Source organism: Larus michahellis, chromosome 7, assembly GCF_964199755.1.
Source record: "Larus michahellis chromosome 7, bLarMic1.1, whole genome shotgun sequence".
NCBI lineage: Eukaryota > Metazoa > Chordata > Aves > Charadriiformes > Laridae > Larus > Larus michahellis.
Genome location: NC_133902.1, coordinates 5,876,144 through 5,894,131, shown reverse-complemented (window position 1 = coordinate 5,894,131; position 17,988 = coordinate 5,876,144). Strand labels below are relative to the sequence as shown.

Here is a 17,988-nt window from a genome sequence, read left to right as displayed (position 1 = left end):
TCCTGCAGTTACATTTGAGCTGCTGCTGTATGGGCCAGAACAGAATCCAACTCACTCTCACGTGGCACGATGGTCTCCGCACTATTAACTGAAATAAAGATTGCTTTGGTTTCAGTGAAGTCAGCCAGAGCAAACCATGGTCGAACTGGGAGCCTGTGCGCTGCACAGAGGATCAAAACTGCGCTAAATTAATTGCTGTGAAAACAAACCTTTCAAATCAATGTGATGGGAAAAGCTTAGGCACCACTAGAGATTTTGACAGAGAGGCGGCCTCACTGGCAAGTGGAGAACTTCAAAGACTTACTTTGTCCATATCACTTTTCTCGATCACAATCTCATCTGTCTCTGTCCCAGTTTCATCCTCCAGAAATGGGTTGGTGGAGGGAGGTGGCACTTCTGGCTTCTTCTGTTAAAAAAAGAGGAAGCTCCTTTGAGACCAGTCTGTTTTGTCCCCTCTGGCACACAGCTGCATCCATGTTGTGCTTTACTAAGCCCTTCAAAGCACTGTACAGCAGTTTTGTCTTCCCCGAGCAGAGAGGTGACTGCCGAGTGCCAGCCGGTGCCTCTCCATCACGGTTAGAGCCCAATCCCTCCCGCTGCAAGGCTAGAGGCTGGTTCCCTCTCCATCGCTCCACCAGCAGGCTTCATCTTCAGCACCCTCTTACAGCCCGCTCTTCCTGCGCCCAGGCTCACCTGCTCTGCCTGAATCGTCCCCGAATCGCGCCAAATTTCCACCCTCTCAAACCACACACTCCAAAGCACGTGGTCTCCTCCGGGAGGACCCACGACAGCAGGTCCCAAAACTCTGTCACCACAGTAAATCCCGCCTGCCTGCTCCCACCAGACCGTCCCCACTGTGCACTCACCAGATAGCACTTTTATAACTATGGCCTTCATTTTGTGTATAAAACAGGTCAGATGATGACAGCCAGCGTGTCATGGCCTCTAGGCAGCTCAGAAAGGGGGACAGAGAGGATTTTCTCTTATTTCAAGCCACACCCTCCCCTTCTGTTTCTGTTATATCAGCTTCTGTGCCTATCGTCTCCAAACGGATAACAACCCAGCGAAGCCAATATAATTAAGGCTGCAAATTTTGTATGAAATTTGTCAGAAAAATAAAGCCATATTCTTGAGAGATCTAAATTCAGCCAGGAGGAAAGCCTTACAGGACTTCCCTTTTTAATTAGCGGCACCTACTGATCCACAGCAAATCGTAAGCGGGTCCAGCAGGCGTGCCTGGTAGGCTGAATTATCACATCCAAGTAGGCTTCAAGACACCAGCTGGACAGAGACGCCAACCTCAAACCAGTGGCTCCTGAGCCACACGTGGACTTTGTGCTCCCAGGGCGTTTGGCTGGCAGAGCTCTTGGCTGAGATTTCAGGCAGAAAAAAAGCAGAGAGATGACCCCAGAGATATTCACCGAGCTGTTTCTCTTGGCTCTGCCCGTGCAATCTACCGAATGAGACACTGCAAAGTAGAAGCTACCAACGTCCCTGCAAGTAAATCTAACCCAACAGACAATGAGGGACTGAAAGTTGGTACCATGCGGTGAACGTGTGGTGACGAGAAATGAAGAGAAGAAGGGACTTTTAGTCGTAATGTGTCATCGACACGCAGAGAACAAACATTATAATGCAGTCACCACACCATAATTACTTTGTGGCTCTCCACAGCAATGTGGCTCCAGTTGCAAACAGCATAGGGGCCAGGAGAACCAAAAAAGTACACAATTAGCCTACTTTCCTCCTTCTGAGCCCTGTGCCATCCTCTCTACCACACTCTGCAAGATCAAGGATCACCTTCCCAATTACAAGCCACTAAGCGCAGTCACACTAAACACTCTACCCTGCCAGCGCAACAGGAGGCTGCAGGTGACACTTTTTGCAGTCTCCCGTCACCATAGCTATGTGTGAGGGGGAGCTTTTTTCTCCCAAAGAAGCTGCGGACTACAGGGTTGCTCTTTAGAAATCCCCTTACCACTGTCCCATCAGCTAGAGTGCAACCTGAGAAGCGTTTGGCCAGGAGTCCTTCAAAGTTGGTTGTCCTCTGAATTGCGAACAAAAGCAATTTCACCTCAATCTCCTTTGCTCTTGTGCGCATTATCTTCGCAAGCTCTGTCCTGAAAGAGAGAGGGTGAAAACAGAAAGAAACAAATGTGGCTTTCTATAAAGAAAAATATCTGAGACCTAAGATTGTAATTCTGTCTATTCCCTAGAGACACCTTCATCACAAAACTCAAGCTAATTCCTAAGATGCCCTCTAACATAAAACCGCTTTACGGATCACATTTCAAACATACCCACAGTTGTTTAGAGCTCTGTGGGTAACAGGACCCCATCTCCCAACACCCCAGCACACCACTGCAGCCAGGAAAGCCCACAGTATCAAACCTTGGGAAGCGCAGTGTTCTCTGCCGGGAGTCCCAGAACAAAGGCAATGGTGCTACTGGGGCTCCAGCTGGCACTTGCCTCTGGTGCCACAACTCTGACTGGCAAAGAGCACGGTCGGAGGCAGTCACACCACAGTCAGCTCACACTACGTCACCTGGCCTCTAAATATCACTGATCTATACCTCTGTTACGTGGAAAATTGATTTCCACATCATGTCGCTCTCTCAACAGTACGTGCAGTTTTAGTGACACTTCTCAGGGTTTTCACTCTTCACTTGCTTTTAATGATGGGCAATTCTACACAGACATTTGAAAACTGCCTTTAAAGTCCTACGGATATATGATCAATTGGGCAAAAGACAAGCCAGCCTTTTGTTTTAGGGAAGGTGACTCTGCTGGGAAGGACTGGGCTGAGGGACCTGGGACTGACAGGCTGAGAGAGTTGGGGTTGTTCAGCCTGGAGGAGAGAAGGCTCCAGGGAGACCTTACAGCAGCCTTCCAGTGCCTGAAGGGGGCCTACAGGAAGGATGGGGAGGGACTCTGGATCAGGGAGTGTAATGACAGGACAAGGGGTAACGGTTTCAAACTGAAGGAGGGTAGATTTAGATTGGATATGAGGAAGGAATTCTTTACTGTAAGGGTGGTGAGGCACTGGAACAGGTTGCCCAGGGAGGTCATGGCTGCCCCATCCCTGGAGATGTTCAAGGCCAGGCTGGATGGGGCTTTGAGCAACCTGGTCTTGTGGGAGGTGTCCCTGCCCAGGGCAGGGAGGTTGGAACTAGATGATCTTTAAGGTCCCTTCCAACGTGAACCATTCTATGATTCTATGACCGTGAGCTCCCCAGACACTCACCTCGTGACGTGGCAGAACTCCACCGCGATGCGCTCCGTCATGCACCACTCCTGGGGAAACATGCGCCCGTACTTCTCCTCGTAGTCCACCAGCTGCCGCTTTATCCAGGCGTAGCGCCTGTCAATCTTATCCAGCCAGGCCACCTGAAGAAGATGGAGAACATCATTTTTAACAGCAGCAGCTGCTAATATTCAGCCCGACTGCTTAACTGCGCCGCTGTAGTTTCGCAGAGCAGCTTGGGCTATCGATCAAAGCTAACTTGACCGCCATTAATAATACTGTGAATGCTAACAGTCATTCTTCAAAGCGCTTAAACACATGCCAGACTGAAAACCCTATCTTGTGCCAATTAAGAGAGCAAGTTCTGTTGAAAACGAGGATAACAGTACTCCTATAACATGTAGGTGCTACTGAAAACTCAATCCGATAATATTTCATTTGATCCCACCCTCTTTGTTTCACAGGCAGAGAAATTAAAGTCAACAGTGGGATAAGAACACAGGAATTCCTGGATTCTCACATTCAGCTGGTTTTCACACTCTGGGGTCTGCGGACCCACAAACTTCTACAAGAATTCTTACAGCTTGAGCAGGACGGGTCTTTTCCCCCCCCAGTATTAGTGCTTTCTGGTCAAAAAGTAGAAAGATTGATCCCAAAAATTTAGATGGAAAAATGTTATTTAAAATAAAGCCTCTTAGCCTTTTTCTCCTCTTTGTCACAACCCGCCAAAATTTCAAAATTGTTAAAATACATTTTGATCCAAAGCTGGTGTTGGTTGGTTGGGGTTTTTTTTCAAATCCAAGATGATTAGAGTAATTTTTTAAAAAGCTGTTAGCATCAGGATAGAAAGTTTAAAAATTAGCCACGAAGATTAGTCCAATTCCTGGAAATCCTCCCCCTCCCTTTTTGGGCATTTTGGGGTTTTTTTTTTGTTTGTTTGTTTGTTTGTTTGGGACAAAGTGTTGTTGTTTTTTAAAGTTTTGGGGTTTGCAATTTTCAGAGTCTAACTTTTCAACTCTTAATGGGGCAGAAAGTATATCTAAATTGAATTTATTTCTTTACTATAGGAAGGGAAAACATTTCCAGAGCTGATCTACAAAACTGAGGCCTAAGATGGGAGGAATTCATCCTGGCAGAGACGACGTTGCCTCCAAACCCATCAGCCAGCCCATATCACACCCGCAAGTCGCCGCTTCTGAGCCCTTGGGTGAAAAACACTTCACCACCCGAACCTGTGGAAACGTGAACTTTGTGAACGCCATCAGAGCAAAATGCAAAATCCAAATGTAGCTTGCTAAGCTTCCCTTACATCTTGGTTTTCCTGGAAAAGGACCAGATACTCCGAGAGGTGTTGTTTAATGAATTTCTTGATGATTTCCTGTTTGATCCTGGGATCCAGGACATTGGCGACTAGACATGCATCACGTAGGACATTGCTGGGCCCACCAGGCCTCTATCAAAATAAACAGGAACAAATGATTTAAGGTTAAATAGCTGAATGGGTGATTGTAAATTGCACTGCCTCCAGGTTATCTTGTTTTTATCCTTTCCCATTATTACTCTCCTTCTGATGCTTCTGTTGCTACTCTTTATTATCGCTTAGGCATCTTACTTCTGTTGGATGAAAATGGAGCTCTTTCCATTTCACTGGCCGTAAAGTTGTTCTGTAGCTCAACAGCCAGGAATGTCCCTACCGCAGAAGAGAGGCCAGCTCCATCTACACAAAGAAGAGTTGTCCCATCACTTCTGCAAAGCCTTGCATCGGTCTAGATGGTTCTGAGGAACAGCTAAGAGAAGTGGCTGACAAGTGGGACGAGCAAAACTGCAAGGCCAAATTAATGGGGGAATTAATGAGCCCTTTTCTGCAAAATGGAAGGCCAAATTAACAGGGGGGAAAAAAAGCAGTCTAGAGATGATCACCTTGCAACGCTTAAAGTAGCATCTGCTAGTCTGTATTGGCCAAAATATACTGCTTTGAAGCTGTCACGTGGACAGAGATTTGCCCTTCATCAAGGATCTGTTCCAAATAATTTTCTCATTTCTGTACTTGCTAGTTTTATGAAGAAACCATCAGAGCTGGTGTCCTGGAAGACGGAATTAGTGTTTTCTTTGAAATAAATTCAAATTGACACCTACCCGCCTGCTCTCCCCCGCCGCCCCGCCACTGTTTGCAAACATTTGGATGCTTAATTTTGGGGAAGCACATTTGGTGCCTTAGCCCTAGCCCAGATTTGTATCTGTGCTGTCTGAGTAAACCAGAGACAAAGTTGGTGGCAGCATGTGTCAACAGACAGCCTGTGCTTGGCCTTCCCGAAATGCAACAGGAACCTTTTGTGTCCAGCAAATAACCAGTGACCTGGGTGAGACGCCGAGGGAACCCCACTCTGCCCTACAGGGCCAGGCATGAATTGCTTGGGCAACTCCTCGACTGGCTCGCAGACCTCGCTGCATTAGATGTGCGCAGCGTGGCAGAGGAAGGGTGGCATTTCTCTCCCACATTCACTCGATGGAAACAGTGAGAAATACACCTGGCACCCTACAGCTTTCTAAAATTACTCCTGAAACAGAGAGAGATCAAATCTAGATGTAAAATGAGATTAAAACCAATGACAATTACGTTGAATCGTTTCCAGCAACACTTCTGAATGGGAGGAGGAGGGGAAGCGAGAACTTTACCTTTGTACCTTGAGAAGGAAAGGCTTCCTCGAAGTCAGCCAGGATCTGCTGTCCCAGCTCATTCTGCGCCGCCTTCACCCTGAGGAGGACAGAGGAAACGTGGGCTTTGGTGGTGGTACAACAACTTTTTTGTTTCGCTGTCTGCAAACGTTACTGCCAAGTGGACTGAAACGCTAACAGCTACACAAAGGTTTTTAAGGGACAAAAAAAGCATGCCAAAGAAAACCATCCACATTAAGAAAGCCTGTACGTCAATCCTGGGAGAGCATTTGCTCCCTGAATGACATCGGGATGACAACTCCAGCTCTACAGCATCGACCCCCGAGCTGTAGCAGGACACGTCCTAGATGCTCTTGCCCTGCTGCAATTTAGTATTTTAATAAGGGCCAGTTAATGAGCTGAGATATCAGCAGGGCTCCTTTAACGCCAATGTGATCACTTTATCTTTACATTCACGTATGTTGATCACATTTCAACAAACGTATGTTTCTAACACATAAAAAGTTTCACAATGTCTCAGTCTTCACCGTGAACCTCTCACAGTTCCAGGTGCGCTGACCTACTTTTAAATGCGTCCATGTGAATGCTGTTGGCTGCGGTTTTACCCTATAAATCCTCCATGGCTTAAGAAGCATAAAAGAGCAAAGGTATGAAATGAGTGAAAAAGTTCTGAACAAACCACAATCTCACTCTTTATTTAGCTGAGGGGATAAAGCTTCCAATTTCCAGAAATAAAAGTCAATACGGCTTAATTGATACTTCTAGGGAAATGGAAATGCCTACACATACCAGAAGGAGCCAAAACAAACAGTCAGGCACTTCTGTCCCTCTGCAGCCCTTGAATTCTTCCATCACTTTTTATTATACTGGAAATGCTTTAAGGTCTGAGCTGATCATTCAAAGCAGTGGATTTTTCCACTGAGATTGATCTGTTAGAAAGAGTGGCTACATTAACTTTTGTGAAGATGTTTGTTCAGGCCGTGGGGGAGAAGACTTTGGATTTTTTTTGTTGTTGTTTAAGCCTCCTCAACCTTATCCAGGAATGATCCGCTGCTTTCATCTTCCCGTTTGAGGTCCATTAGTAGCGGAACACTACAAGATGACCTGGACACGCTGGAGAACAGGCTGGATTCTTTCATGGTGCCAAATGCAGAGAATTCTAGTCCTTTAAAAGTGATGGCTGAAATACAACTTTATATCTGTGATTTAACTGTATGTATGACCTGCCTTATCCAGGATTTATTTATGGGGATTTTGCTGGAAAAGCTTCCTGCCTGTCGTGTCAAACATAATTCTCACTTAAGCTCTCTGCTTCACAGGAATGTTTAGAAACTCCTCTATTCGTCCAGGTATAGATCCCCAGCCAACACCTTCACAGCCGTGAAACAAAAAGGATTCAACTAAAATGTTGAAATAGAAGGAGTGGGAAATTTAAGCATTAAGGAGGAGCCCAGCCCAGCAGCCACAACTCCAGGTATAATCCTGCTAAAATTGCACAAGGAAGCACTAGTAATTCCTGTGAGAAAGCATCACAGAACCAAACCCTTTGATCCTTAGGAAGAATGAGGGGAAAAAAAAAAAAGCAGAAAAAGGACAGTAAACATGGATTGAAAAATTTTATCTTTTAAATACTTGAGAAACAAGAAGGGTTTAGTATTAGGGGTCACAGAAATGAATGAGTTTGTACAAACAACTGGAAATATTAGCTGTGGTACTTCTCTGCTTACGATGGGCTACAGGGACCCTACCGTGCGACAGCGGCGGCGGTACAAGCTCAGTGGAGGCACCGAGAAGAGCAGCAGCCAGATTCCTAAAGACTCAACAAATTTAAAAGAGGCACTGTCAAGCTGTTAAAAGCCCTGTCCGCCGGCTTTGTTGTTTTAGGCTCTGATTCAGAAAAGTACTTAAGGATAGCCTTAACGGGGATTCTCGTATCCTTAAAGTAAGAAACTTGCAGGAACGCCTTGCTGAACTGGGCTGTTAAAAACGTATTTTAAAAAAAAAAAAAACAACCATCCTGCTTAAAAATCTCTCAAAAACAAACACAGAAAATGAGTTTCAGCCTTTTTTTTTTTTTTTTTTCTCTTTATATTTTGTAAGGCAGGGATAGGGCAGAGACATCCAAGTAGCCAAAGGTTTAGGTATGTGTAAGCAATGACGGGAAGCCTCACTGCCCTCCCAGTAACTATCGCTCTTTATGTAACCACACACACACACAATCATGTTTTTCCATGAGCGTGCACCCCAAAACATGAAAACCTTTATCCCTTCTCTTTACAGAGCGATTGCTTTAGGCAGAGAACACAGGAAGGCACTTGCTTTAGCCACTAGAGATTATTGTTCCCCACGGAAAGCGTGAGCCTTTCAATAATTCAGAATAATACTAATGCGATGGAAACTGCAGCGGTAGAAGCCTCGGCCCCACAGCTGGCTTCACCTGCATTCACCGCTGAAGGACCGTTTCTGCACGTGTATAAGAGCTGATAACAGATTTAGGATCTCTTCTCAGGTCCGTTTGATAAGGAAATCTTTCCCTGACGAGATTCCCCCCAGCCCCAGCTCACTGCAGCAGGGAATTGCCTTTTCCTGGGGCCGCTCGCGTCTGCCAAAACCTTTGGTTATGAGAGTATTAGTGATTTTTGTTTCTCTAACTTTTGTTTTATTATTAGTGGCTTTTGTTCCCTGTTTCCCCCGCCTTTAAAAAGATAAAAACAAGAAAACCCACTGTTATGTTTCAAATGACATTAAATTACTAGAAACCGCAATTCCTTTAGCCAAAGCTACCAGAAATCTTAAACTACGCCTGGCAGCTTGCTGAGATCAAAAGGGGCTGAGCTAGCTTGTTTTTCTATGGCAAACTTGTAATCATCTTTCTCCTAAATACTTTCCAGGCTTTTTTCCACTATCTGCTAGGCTTTCTCGACCACTTTCATGGGTGGGTTTGTGACCACTAATTGTCCGCTCCCTCCACAGAGAGAAAACAGAAGAGGATTGAGAGATAACAAAATACTGCTATTTACTACAACAAACAACTTCCAACGCACCATATAAGAAGTTGTTTTAGGAACACGATTAGGAAAATATTTACATCTGGATGTGAGTTGTGACATTTTTATATCAACACTCAACAGGATCGGCACAAGAAGCCAATTAATTGAGAGTTCAGCCAGGTTTCCAATGAATGCTTACAGTGGGATTTTGTTTGGCTGTTTTCAAAGGGACAGAACAGGTGGAAAACAACATTAAAACCACATCAAGTTTGCACAGCATCTAGAAGCAGGAACCCAGATTGAACACCCCATGACAAAGAGCACATCCCACACCACCAAGCAGGCACTTTCCCTTCCCATGGTTTCCCATTCATATTTGGCTTCACGCCATTCACACTAAGAAAGAGAGGCTCTCTATTAAAGAAAGGAACAGAATCGTCTCGTTTAGCAGTGTATATAATAGACTTATTGTATAGAACAGACTTCGGTTACTGTCACAGGTCTGCGCCAACATCTACTAAAGCATTTCTTGCCTTCGCAAACATCCAAGAGGCTTCGCTTGTACCATTAAACGAAATTCATGAGATATCAAACCCCAGCGATTTCACAGCCTAAAAATAGCACTGCGAGAAGCCAGGCAAACTTCCTTTGATGTTTCATGAATCACGAAGGTATTTCCAAGCGAAGAGAAAGAAAAGTCAACTCCAAATTGGACCCTAATTCATACACATGTAGTCAAAAGCCAAAGCAGCTATTACCGTGCCGGAGACCTCCCTGCAGTAATTTGCTGCCTGGATGTCAAAGCAGCAAAGAGATGGCAGCGGCACCCTGGATGCAACTCTCCTTTCGCCCCACAAGCAGCCGCTTCTATCGCTACCAGATGGTGCAACTCTCCCTGTGTAAACACTGGAAGGAAAACCCTGCCGAGGCAATTCTAAAAATAGGATGACCAGACTTTCTTGAGCTTTTCAGATCCTTATCTTGAAGGGAGAATAAAACAAAAGAAGTTTTCCTCCGTGTTCTTGCCAGTCTCTCTGGCGTGACCCGAAACCACCGTGCCTTTTAGCGGCAGCATGGATTTTTTTTCTATAATTATCAGCAACGACAAAAGTATTAAATAATCATCCATCAGAAAGGGAAAACCAGCCAGAATTCTGGACCGAGGCTTAAATTATCTTTGGCCTTAAAATGGGCAATGACAGCAGGTTTCTGCCCAAGGGCACTACCACTCTGGAAGAATATGAAGCAAGCTAACTTTCTGAGCACGAGGTTGGAATAGACAACTGCCTACATTCAGAAAAGCACTGACATATGTTTATATTTCCTTGACATTCACGTTCATTTAAGCAAATGCTTATGGTCAAATGCTTTGTTAAAACAAGGCCCCATCTCTCTCTCTCTCTCGATTTAGGGTGGATTTTAATTTTGCTCCATCTCATGGATTCCATCTGGATTTTCTGGAAGAGGTATCTATACCATAAAGGAAGTCCAACAGATTTACATGAAAATATTACAAACAAATCGCTCAAACACTGTTTCCATCACTAAACAGCACAAGCAGCCAGCTGCTGTCTTAGCAGAGGGATTCACCAAAAAAATTAATTGGTGTGCCTGGAAGGCTCCTTCCAGTGCCTCTGTAACGAGTAAAGTCATCTCAGGCAACAAGGGGATGGTGCTGATAGATTTGCAATTTTCACACTGAAAAGAAATGCTGTCAGGTACGGTTGTATCGTTAAGAAGGTTCATCCCTAACGATAATAGGCTGCTTTCACCTCTGAGCTGCGCTCAGCACTACTACAGGCTGTTAAGCAAACACCATGTGTGTGATGCAAGAGAAATAAAGCCTGCTGGAAAGCTGAAAAAGTAGGTTTTGGCCAGGGACAGCAATGGCCCCTGGAACGGGCAGGGCCGTGCTCCCTTGACACCCGGCTGTCACGTCCCAAACGAAGCCAAGACCCTACGAGATCTGGTGGCTCGGTCACCACCAAGCCTTCACCTCCTGCTGCTGGGAATGGTGGGCCCTTGCTGTTGGAGCTGCACCAAAACTCATGAAATCTAAATGCGTAACTCCACATTAGAAAATCAAGACTATACAAACTCAGCATAAATGTTCAGAGCGGTCAGGTGTTCTGCGTGCGATTTTAGGAAGATCTGCTCTAAGCCTCAAATCTCAGCAGAACTGGTCAACGGGAGCAGGTTTTGGCAGAAGAAACTCAAAGTGCTCAAAATAACTGAGTTTGGGAAATGCACAAAAAGACATCCTACCTAAACCCTTGGGCAACTACGCAGTTTGACAGCAGTATGGCACGTGACTGGGCAGAAAGGGGCCCCAAGCACCACTATGTTAATACATGTATTTCTGCTTCCTGCCAGGCTGCTGACCTGTATCACCGAGGTTAAGAAAGCAGGAGAAAGCATCACCTCAGGGTTCACCACAAACACTCGCACACGAAGATCACATAAACCAATTTGCATTTCCATAGATTACTTCAGGTAAGTTAAATGAAATGCCAGTTAATGAGAAGGACAAATAATTCATGAATTACATCTGTACTGATTAACTATTATTTAACAGAATAGGCTGTTCAAGATTTGAGCAAACTGTGTCCAATTTTAACCTGTTTGTTTTGGCTGGAAAGAAGCTCAAAGGACCATGTCCAGCCTTTACATCCTTGAGAAACTGATTCTGCCTAATGCATTTTCTAACCTTGCTTCCCAGCAGGCATGCAAGTGCTCAGGGTCCGATCATTTTACCTTTCGGAAAGCTGTCGAATCTGAGGAATCCCCATGTATTTGTTGAAGTGCTCTAACACATTCACAACACCTTGGAGAAGGTTGGCAACTTCCCCATATTGTCTCCTCCTAGTCATGGCCCTGCAGAGGAAATTAAAGATTTACAAGGACAGGTTCAATGAAAATCCTGGGTGGTAATTCCACAGGTTACCTCATCCCCACTGGGTCATGCCGGTCCCCATTGACATTTATTTTTCTAAAGTACACAACTCTTCATTAACATTCCAATGCAGCATTAAAATTTCACTTAACTGATGCTAAAATAAACCATTCTGGCACACATCTAACAATGCTTCAAAAAATATAAATGTCAAAAGCAACACTTGGCAAAGAACATGTAAACTACTGAATGCATCCGCTTCCCAGTATGGGTCCGGAGGCAGTAAATGTTATTTCACTGTAATGACCTGAGTTAAGCCATTCGTCATCACACACAAAGTGTGAGTTAAAGCTTCACAGGGAGGAGAATCATTATGCTGAAAAGCTATTAGCCTTGACTTTTCTGTTAATAACTTTCACAGGGAACTGACAGAAAAAAAAAAAATCAAATTTATTTATCTTTATTTCATCTTGTATTTCATCCTGGAGACAGCAGCCTAAGTAGAATTTAATTCTGAACATTTAACAACCCAGTGTTCTTGCAGAATTTGCTACAACCCAAGAACAGGCTGTGCCTGGGTCTTGCAATTTCACAGATGCAATATGTAAAAAAACCTGGATTTCCCTAGTCTGCGTGTTCCTCAAGCACATCAAAAAACCCACAAAGGATTATTAGAAACATCTAACCCCACTTCATACACAGCACAAGCTTCTTTGAACTCATTCTCAGAACTAGAGCAGGCCTTTCCGAAAAAGAGATCTCACTCCAGTTTACGACACGGAACTGATAAAAATCCCCCCAAATCCCTGAAGGGCACGTGCCTAATGAGGATATCTAACTGCACAGACTGTCTTACTCTTTAATGAAGCCAGACTCATTCCTTATCACCCAGGATCAACACAGCAATTCAAACAATCGATGTTGCAAACCCTTAAATACAGCAACACAGGTTGCAGGTCGCTCAGAGCAGTGCAGAAAGGATCTGCCAGCAAAAATCAAGACGGCGACCTATTAAGCAAACTTCCCTCCAGAAAAACAAGCAGCTGTTACAGATGGATTCAGAGCACCGCACCGAACCTGAGCGCTCGGCAGTGGTGTCAAAGCACCGCTACAAATTCCCACACTTACTCCAGCGAATCCACGCCCCCCGCCAGCATGTGCAGGTGATTGAGGGTGGTGATGGAGGTGGTCAGATGACGCTTGGCGTGATCTAGCTGCTTGATATCCCGTGTGATTTCTTTAACCTAGCGAATATAAAAACAAGAGTCCCATTAAATATCAAGCCACAGCAACAAAATTTCAAGGAGATAAGAAGGGCCTTCTCCTCCCTTCAGGACTACAAGCACGTTAGCTTTACAGCCACCTCAACGCAAGGACAAGGGTACACGTTCAACACACGGCTGACAGCAAACTACCAACCAGTCAGCAGGACGAAAGACAAAAATGTTCTCTTCTTAACGAGAACTGGAAGCAAAAGCCAGTGTCCCCCCCCCTTTCAAAGGCTAGAAACAAACTGCCGCTCACCATTTGTTCAGATTTTTCAGCCTTGTCTTTAATATCCTTAATTTTACCAAAGAGCTGTTGAATGGCTTTCTGGGCTTCTTCCAGGGCCTGGAAAAGAAACAAGGTCAGAGTGGAAATAAAACCTGCATTCAGTTTTCACCTTCTAAGAAATACCCAGCTGTTGCCTCCAGCCCCTGGGCTGGGGCAGTGGAGGGGAGCTGCTTTCTTATAAAGAAAACATCACCAGCACATCAAAAGTCAATGTACCACCTTGGGATTTTTAACCTGAGCGGACCAGGGTTTCAGTATCCATTTTACAATGATCATAGAATCATAGAATCGCTGAGGTTGGAAGGGACCTTTAAGATCATCAAGTCCAACCTTTAACCTACCCTGACAAAAGCCACTTCTAAACCATGTCCCTAAGTACCACATCTACCCTTTTTTTAAACACCTCCAGGGATGGTGAATCCACCATGTCCCTGGGCAGCCTGTTCCAATGTTTAATAACCCCTTCAGTGAAAAAATGTTTCCTAATATCCAATCTAAACCTCCCCTGACATAACTTGAACCCGTTTCCTCTCGTCCTATCGCTTGTCACCAGGGAGAAGAGGTCAGCCCATGATGCTCTGGGAAAATCTGATTGAGATATTCTATGAAAGCACCTCTGTAATATGACCTACGAATAGGTTTAAGGTTACTGCAATAAACTTCGACGTACTAGAAGCGGAAGAATATGTAGAACTTCTGATCAATACATATTTAGAGCAGGAACATGAAACCTCCACAAAACTTCTATGCTCATCATTAATTCTAAATAAAAAAAATACACAATGTTATATATGGAACACTGAGTGCTTGCCTAAACCCCTCACTGAATTTGGAAGATATCATCCTGTTGGAAAACACGATGTGTATTTTGCTGATTCCTTTGGGGTGGGCAGCTCAGCTTTCCCCCCACCTGCAGGAGGAGGGATGCTCTCTCCAGGCGCAGAGGAGAGGGCACAGGTTTAGCAGGTAAAGAGGGTCCAGTGTGGGAAATGAACCTCACCTGGATTGTTGTGTTATCTTACTGCAAGCTTCTTGGGGCATCTGGTGCCCTTTATACTACCACGGTGCACCCTGACCTCACACAACCAGCGTCAGCTACACGTGGATTCAATGAGCGAAGCCACATGTCCAAAATCACATGTCCAAAATCTGACTTCTGAAGTAATTCAACATGTTTTGCCGTCCCGGTCTGATAACATTTCCAGCTCCAGCTCCGCTTTGTTTCCCGCTGCTGAGCGGGCTTCTATCCCTCTGTTTTTATATCCAGTCCCATGACCAAGGTTACAGCGCAAGGCTACAAGCTCCTTCAGCAAATAAATTTAACACATCTTCATTTGGAAATGGACGAGCAAACTATCTGCCAGGAGCTTTTGGTGGAACATAGCCGCATTATAATAAAAGTATAAAAGTTGGAAACGTTTTATAATTCATTTTCCAGAGGGGGGAAAAAAAAAGTCTCCTCTGAAATATCTTCTGAATCATGTGAAAGTTAACACTTTATCTATTAGTGTCACACAGCTAACGTACAGCGTGTTCAATCCGGGAAACGAAGACACAAACGTGCTGCAGGGACGACTAGATCAGAACGGAACACCACCACCTACCTCTGCACCGGGTCCAGCCTAGCCACCTTCCACAACAAAGTTTTCTTGCCTCTTCCATTTAAAGGCACGTGGATTCGGTGCAAGCCAAAGAACTAAAGAATGCTCCTTTCAACATATTTAGCTCTAGTCTCTGTACTCAGACCCAGACCACGGCTGCAGCACGCTGCTCAAGTGGGCTATTAAGCAGCAACTGTCCTGCATATTCTGAGATTTGGATAGGTCTGTGAAAAAAAAAAAAAAATCAACCTGAAATTCCTCACAGATGCCAACTGGTACGTTTCCCTTTGCTTCAGCATTAACGTTAAATGCGAATTTCTCTGCACAATCCTAGGGAAGTCCGAGCTGATGAATTTTCCAGAAGAGATGAGGATTTAGCCAGCCAACAAAAAGATTCTCCGAAAAGAGATGTTATCCTCCTTTGTATCCAAAGCCAAGGCAATCTCACAAAACTTACTCAATCTGGTGATCATCTCAAACCAATTTAGGACGCAGGACCACTGGAAGGCGAAGTACGGACGATCGGCCGTAAGGAGGTGGGATGTCCCACACACCACACAACACAACACAGCAATGGGGACACGCAGCAGGACCACTCCAAATTCCCAACTAGCCCTTACGCTTTTTAGACACATCTCCGAGCCCATTCCCCTCTCCCAGGGCTAATTTTTCAGATGCAGGCTCAGACAAGAGCCATGGCAGCTCTGCTTGGCGTGAGTGCCGAGGGGAACGCTGAGACCTCCAGCCATCCACCGCAATCCCTTCCCCTGGGGGTGGCATCTCCAACCTGCTCTCCAAGAAGGGAGCACTGCAGTTCCTATTTTAAGCACCAAAACACAGCTCAAAGCCATTTGTTCTTGGTAGCCTTCAGCAACCAAGTTCAGAGCGAACAATATCGCGAGTGAGAATTTCCATCTCAGGTCTTACAGGTTTTACATTAAAATCCCTACCCACAAAGGGAAAACTGTCTTATCTGTTTTCCTCGTGAGATAGAATACCAGCTACTTGAACACAGGGACCTTTTCCAAAGTTACTGCCCACAATTTATCTTCAAGTAACGGCCCAACCAAGGATTTCTAGCTGCCCCCATACCAGCAGTTTCTCTTTTCCTCACTGTTAAAAGACCACACTCAATTTCTCTAACAGGTCACGGTGCTATTTAATCGTATTGTGACAAAACCCAGCAGAGACTGTTTACAGGAAACTGGTTTACACCTGAAGACCGTGTTCCTGCTGCTCATTGCTCTGCCCTTGGTGGAAACCAGCACACGCAGCAGCGGGTAAATTCTCCCCCTAAAAACTGCCCCTGGAACACCGACCAAAGTGAAATGGCATTTTTTTCTTGTACACTTAAAACTGACGAAAATAAGGCGAACCGGTGTCATCACCTGGTCCTGACACTTGCAGCTTTTACCTCCTTACAGGCTCTGGAAAAACACAAAGGAGACAACATGTGCTTTGCCCCCGTCTGATGAATTGAAGAACTGTGGTCTCCCGCTGCTGTGAAAAATAACATGGCTGGGACGTGGGGGAGAGACCGAGCAGCAGCTGCCATTCTGCTCACGTTCTGTACCGCGGCTCTCAGAGAAGGGGATACATTTCCTTAACTGTTAAAAAAAAAAAAAAAACAAACAAAACCACACAGAGAACTCAAAAGCAACCTTAACAGACTCGGGTAAATCAGAAGGGATCACAAACACTCGTTTCATTTCTTAAAACTTGCTTACAAATATTTGCTTAGCCGTTAAAACATAAACCTTTAGCTACTCTCCTAAAAAAGAGCTGCATATTCCTTATTTGAGTCGGAACACACTAATTCATCAACATACTTTTTTGTATAATTTACATTTCGAGACGAAAACATTTCTTCAAACATACACGAGATTTGCTGAAAGTAACACAGCGTGAAAATCTATTTCTTTAAGTCGGGGGCACTGTCAGGTAGGTCTGATGGGAAGTTCAGAACGGAATTAGAAGTGTTACTTCTTGCACAAAGCCTAAAATTAAACTCTCTTATAGTTCTTTTTAAAGATACCAATGAAACCTTTTTGGCTGAAAGTAAAATACTGTGCGCAGAGGAAGGAAATAAAGAAAATTAACCAAATATGGAGAAAAACCTTCATCTTCCCAGTCACCGTAAAGACAGCGTAAAGCAAAGAGCAAAACTAAGGAAACACAAACTTCAATTTTAAGCAAACACCTCATTTTTGATAAATAGTGTCCATTATTAAGGGATAACAAACCAATATCTAGGGTATGAAAGAAGCTCCTGGCAGACAGTTTGCGCGTACATTTCCAAATGAAAATGTGTTGTTTATTTGCTGAAGGAGCTGATTGTTCAAGGTGTAATACAGAAGTTTATTAATATATCTAATGATTATTCTTTTACCTGCTAAAGAGGAGAGGGGAAACCACTGCCACATTAAAGGCTACATACAGCGTATACTGGAGAGAATGCACTTCCCTTCACACTCTGCTCCCATTAAGACCGCGAGTCATTAATTTTAAAAGCATTTTCTTACTGCTTTTGTTGTTGTTTTATTAACAGATGGCTTATTTTGGACAGAAATTCTAAACCCAAAACAGTATCAAGAGAATAGGAATTGTTCCTATTCCAGCATAACTGGTTTACATGATGAGCGACATCAGTAAATCCCCTCTCTGCGGCTCGACACAGGGCTCACCTGGCATTACTAATTTATTGGTTTCCTTGCCAGTGCAACTGGGAAACATGTAAATGTACGCACCCCCAAATGGGGCACAAAAGTCAAGTTATTGTGTTTCCTTTCCTACAAGAGCAGTTCATTTCAGGGGCGGAGGATCACGAATAAATAAAGAGGCCGGATACATAATCTGTTGCGGTTATAGGAAACAAGGATGTTGAAATTAAGGTTGCGACGTACTGGAAAAACACCATATGACTCCAATCAACAACTGAGCCTGCAAGCTACAATTAACCCATCAGCATTATTTATTAAACTTTATGCAACCTCTGAGGTCCCTGAATGCCGGGCACCAGCTGAGAAATAT

General features: G+C 44.5%; 1 protein-coding gene across 2 annotated transcripts in view; it reads right to left on the bottom strand.

Moving 5' to 3' along the window:
* The window catches only part of VPS53 (VPS53 subunit of GARP complex), a 73,756-nt gene that overhangs the window by 39,514 nt on the left and 16,254 nt on the right, over positions 1 to 17,988 (bottom strand). For both annotated transcript variants that reach the window (XR_012588218.1, XM_074593872.1), the window contains exons 5-12: positions 13,328 to 13,414; positions 12,932 to 13,047; positions 11,665 to 11,784; positions 5,921 to 5,999; positions 4,554 to 4,697; positions 3,245 to 3,387; positions 1,979 to 2,120; positions 305 to 406 (exon numbers count right to left, since the gene is read on the bottom strand). Coding sequence is in view for 1 of the 2 variants with exons in the window: in XM_074593872.1 (XP_074449973.1) it covers positions 305 to 406; positions 1,979 to 2,120; positions 3,245 to 3,387; positions 4,554 to 4,697; positions 5,921 to 5,999; positions 11,665 to 11,784; positions 12,932 to 13,047; positions 13,328 to 13,414 (933 nt within the window). In the remaining variant the exon portion in view is untranslated. The remainder of the gene's footprint in view (positions 1 to 304; positions 407 to 1,978; positions 2,121 to 3,244; positions 3,388 to 4,553; positions 4,698 to 5,920; positions 6,000 to 11,664; positions 11,785 to 12,931; positions 13,048 to 13,327; positions 13,415 to 17,988) is intronic.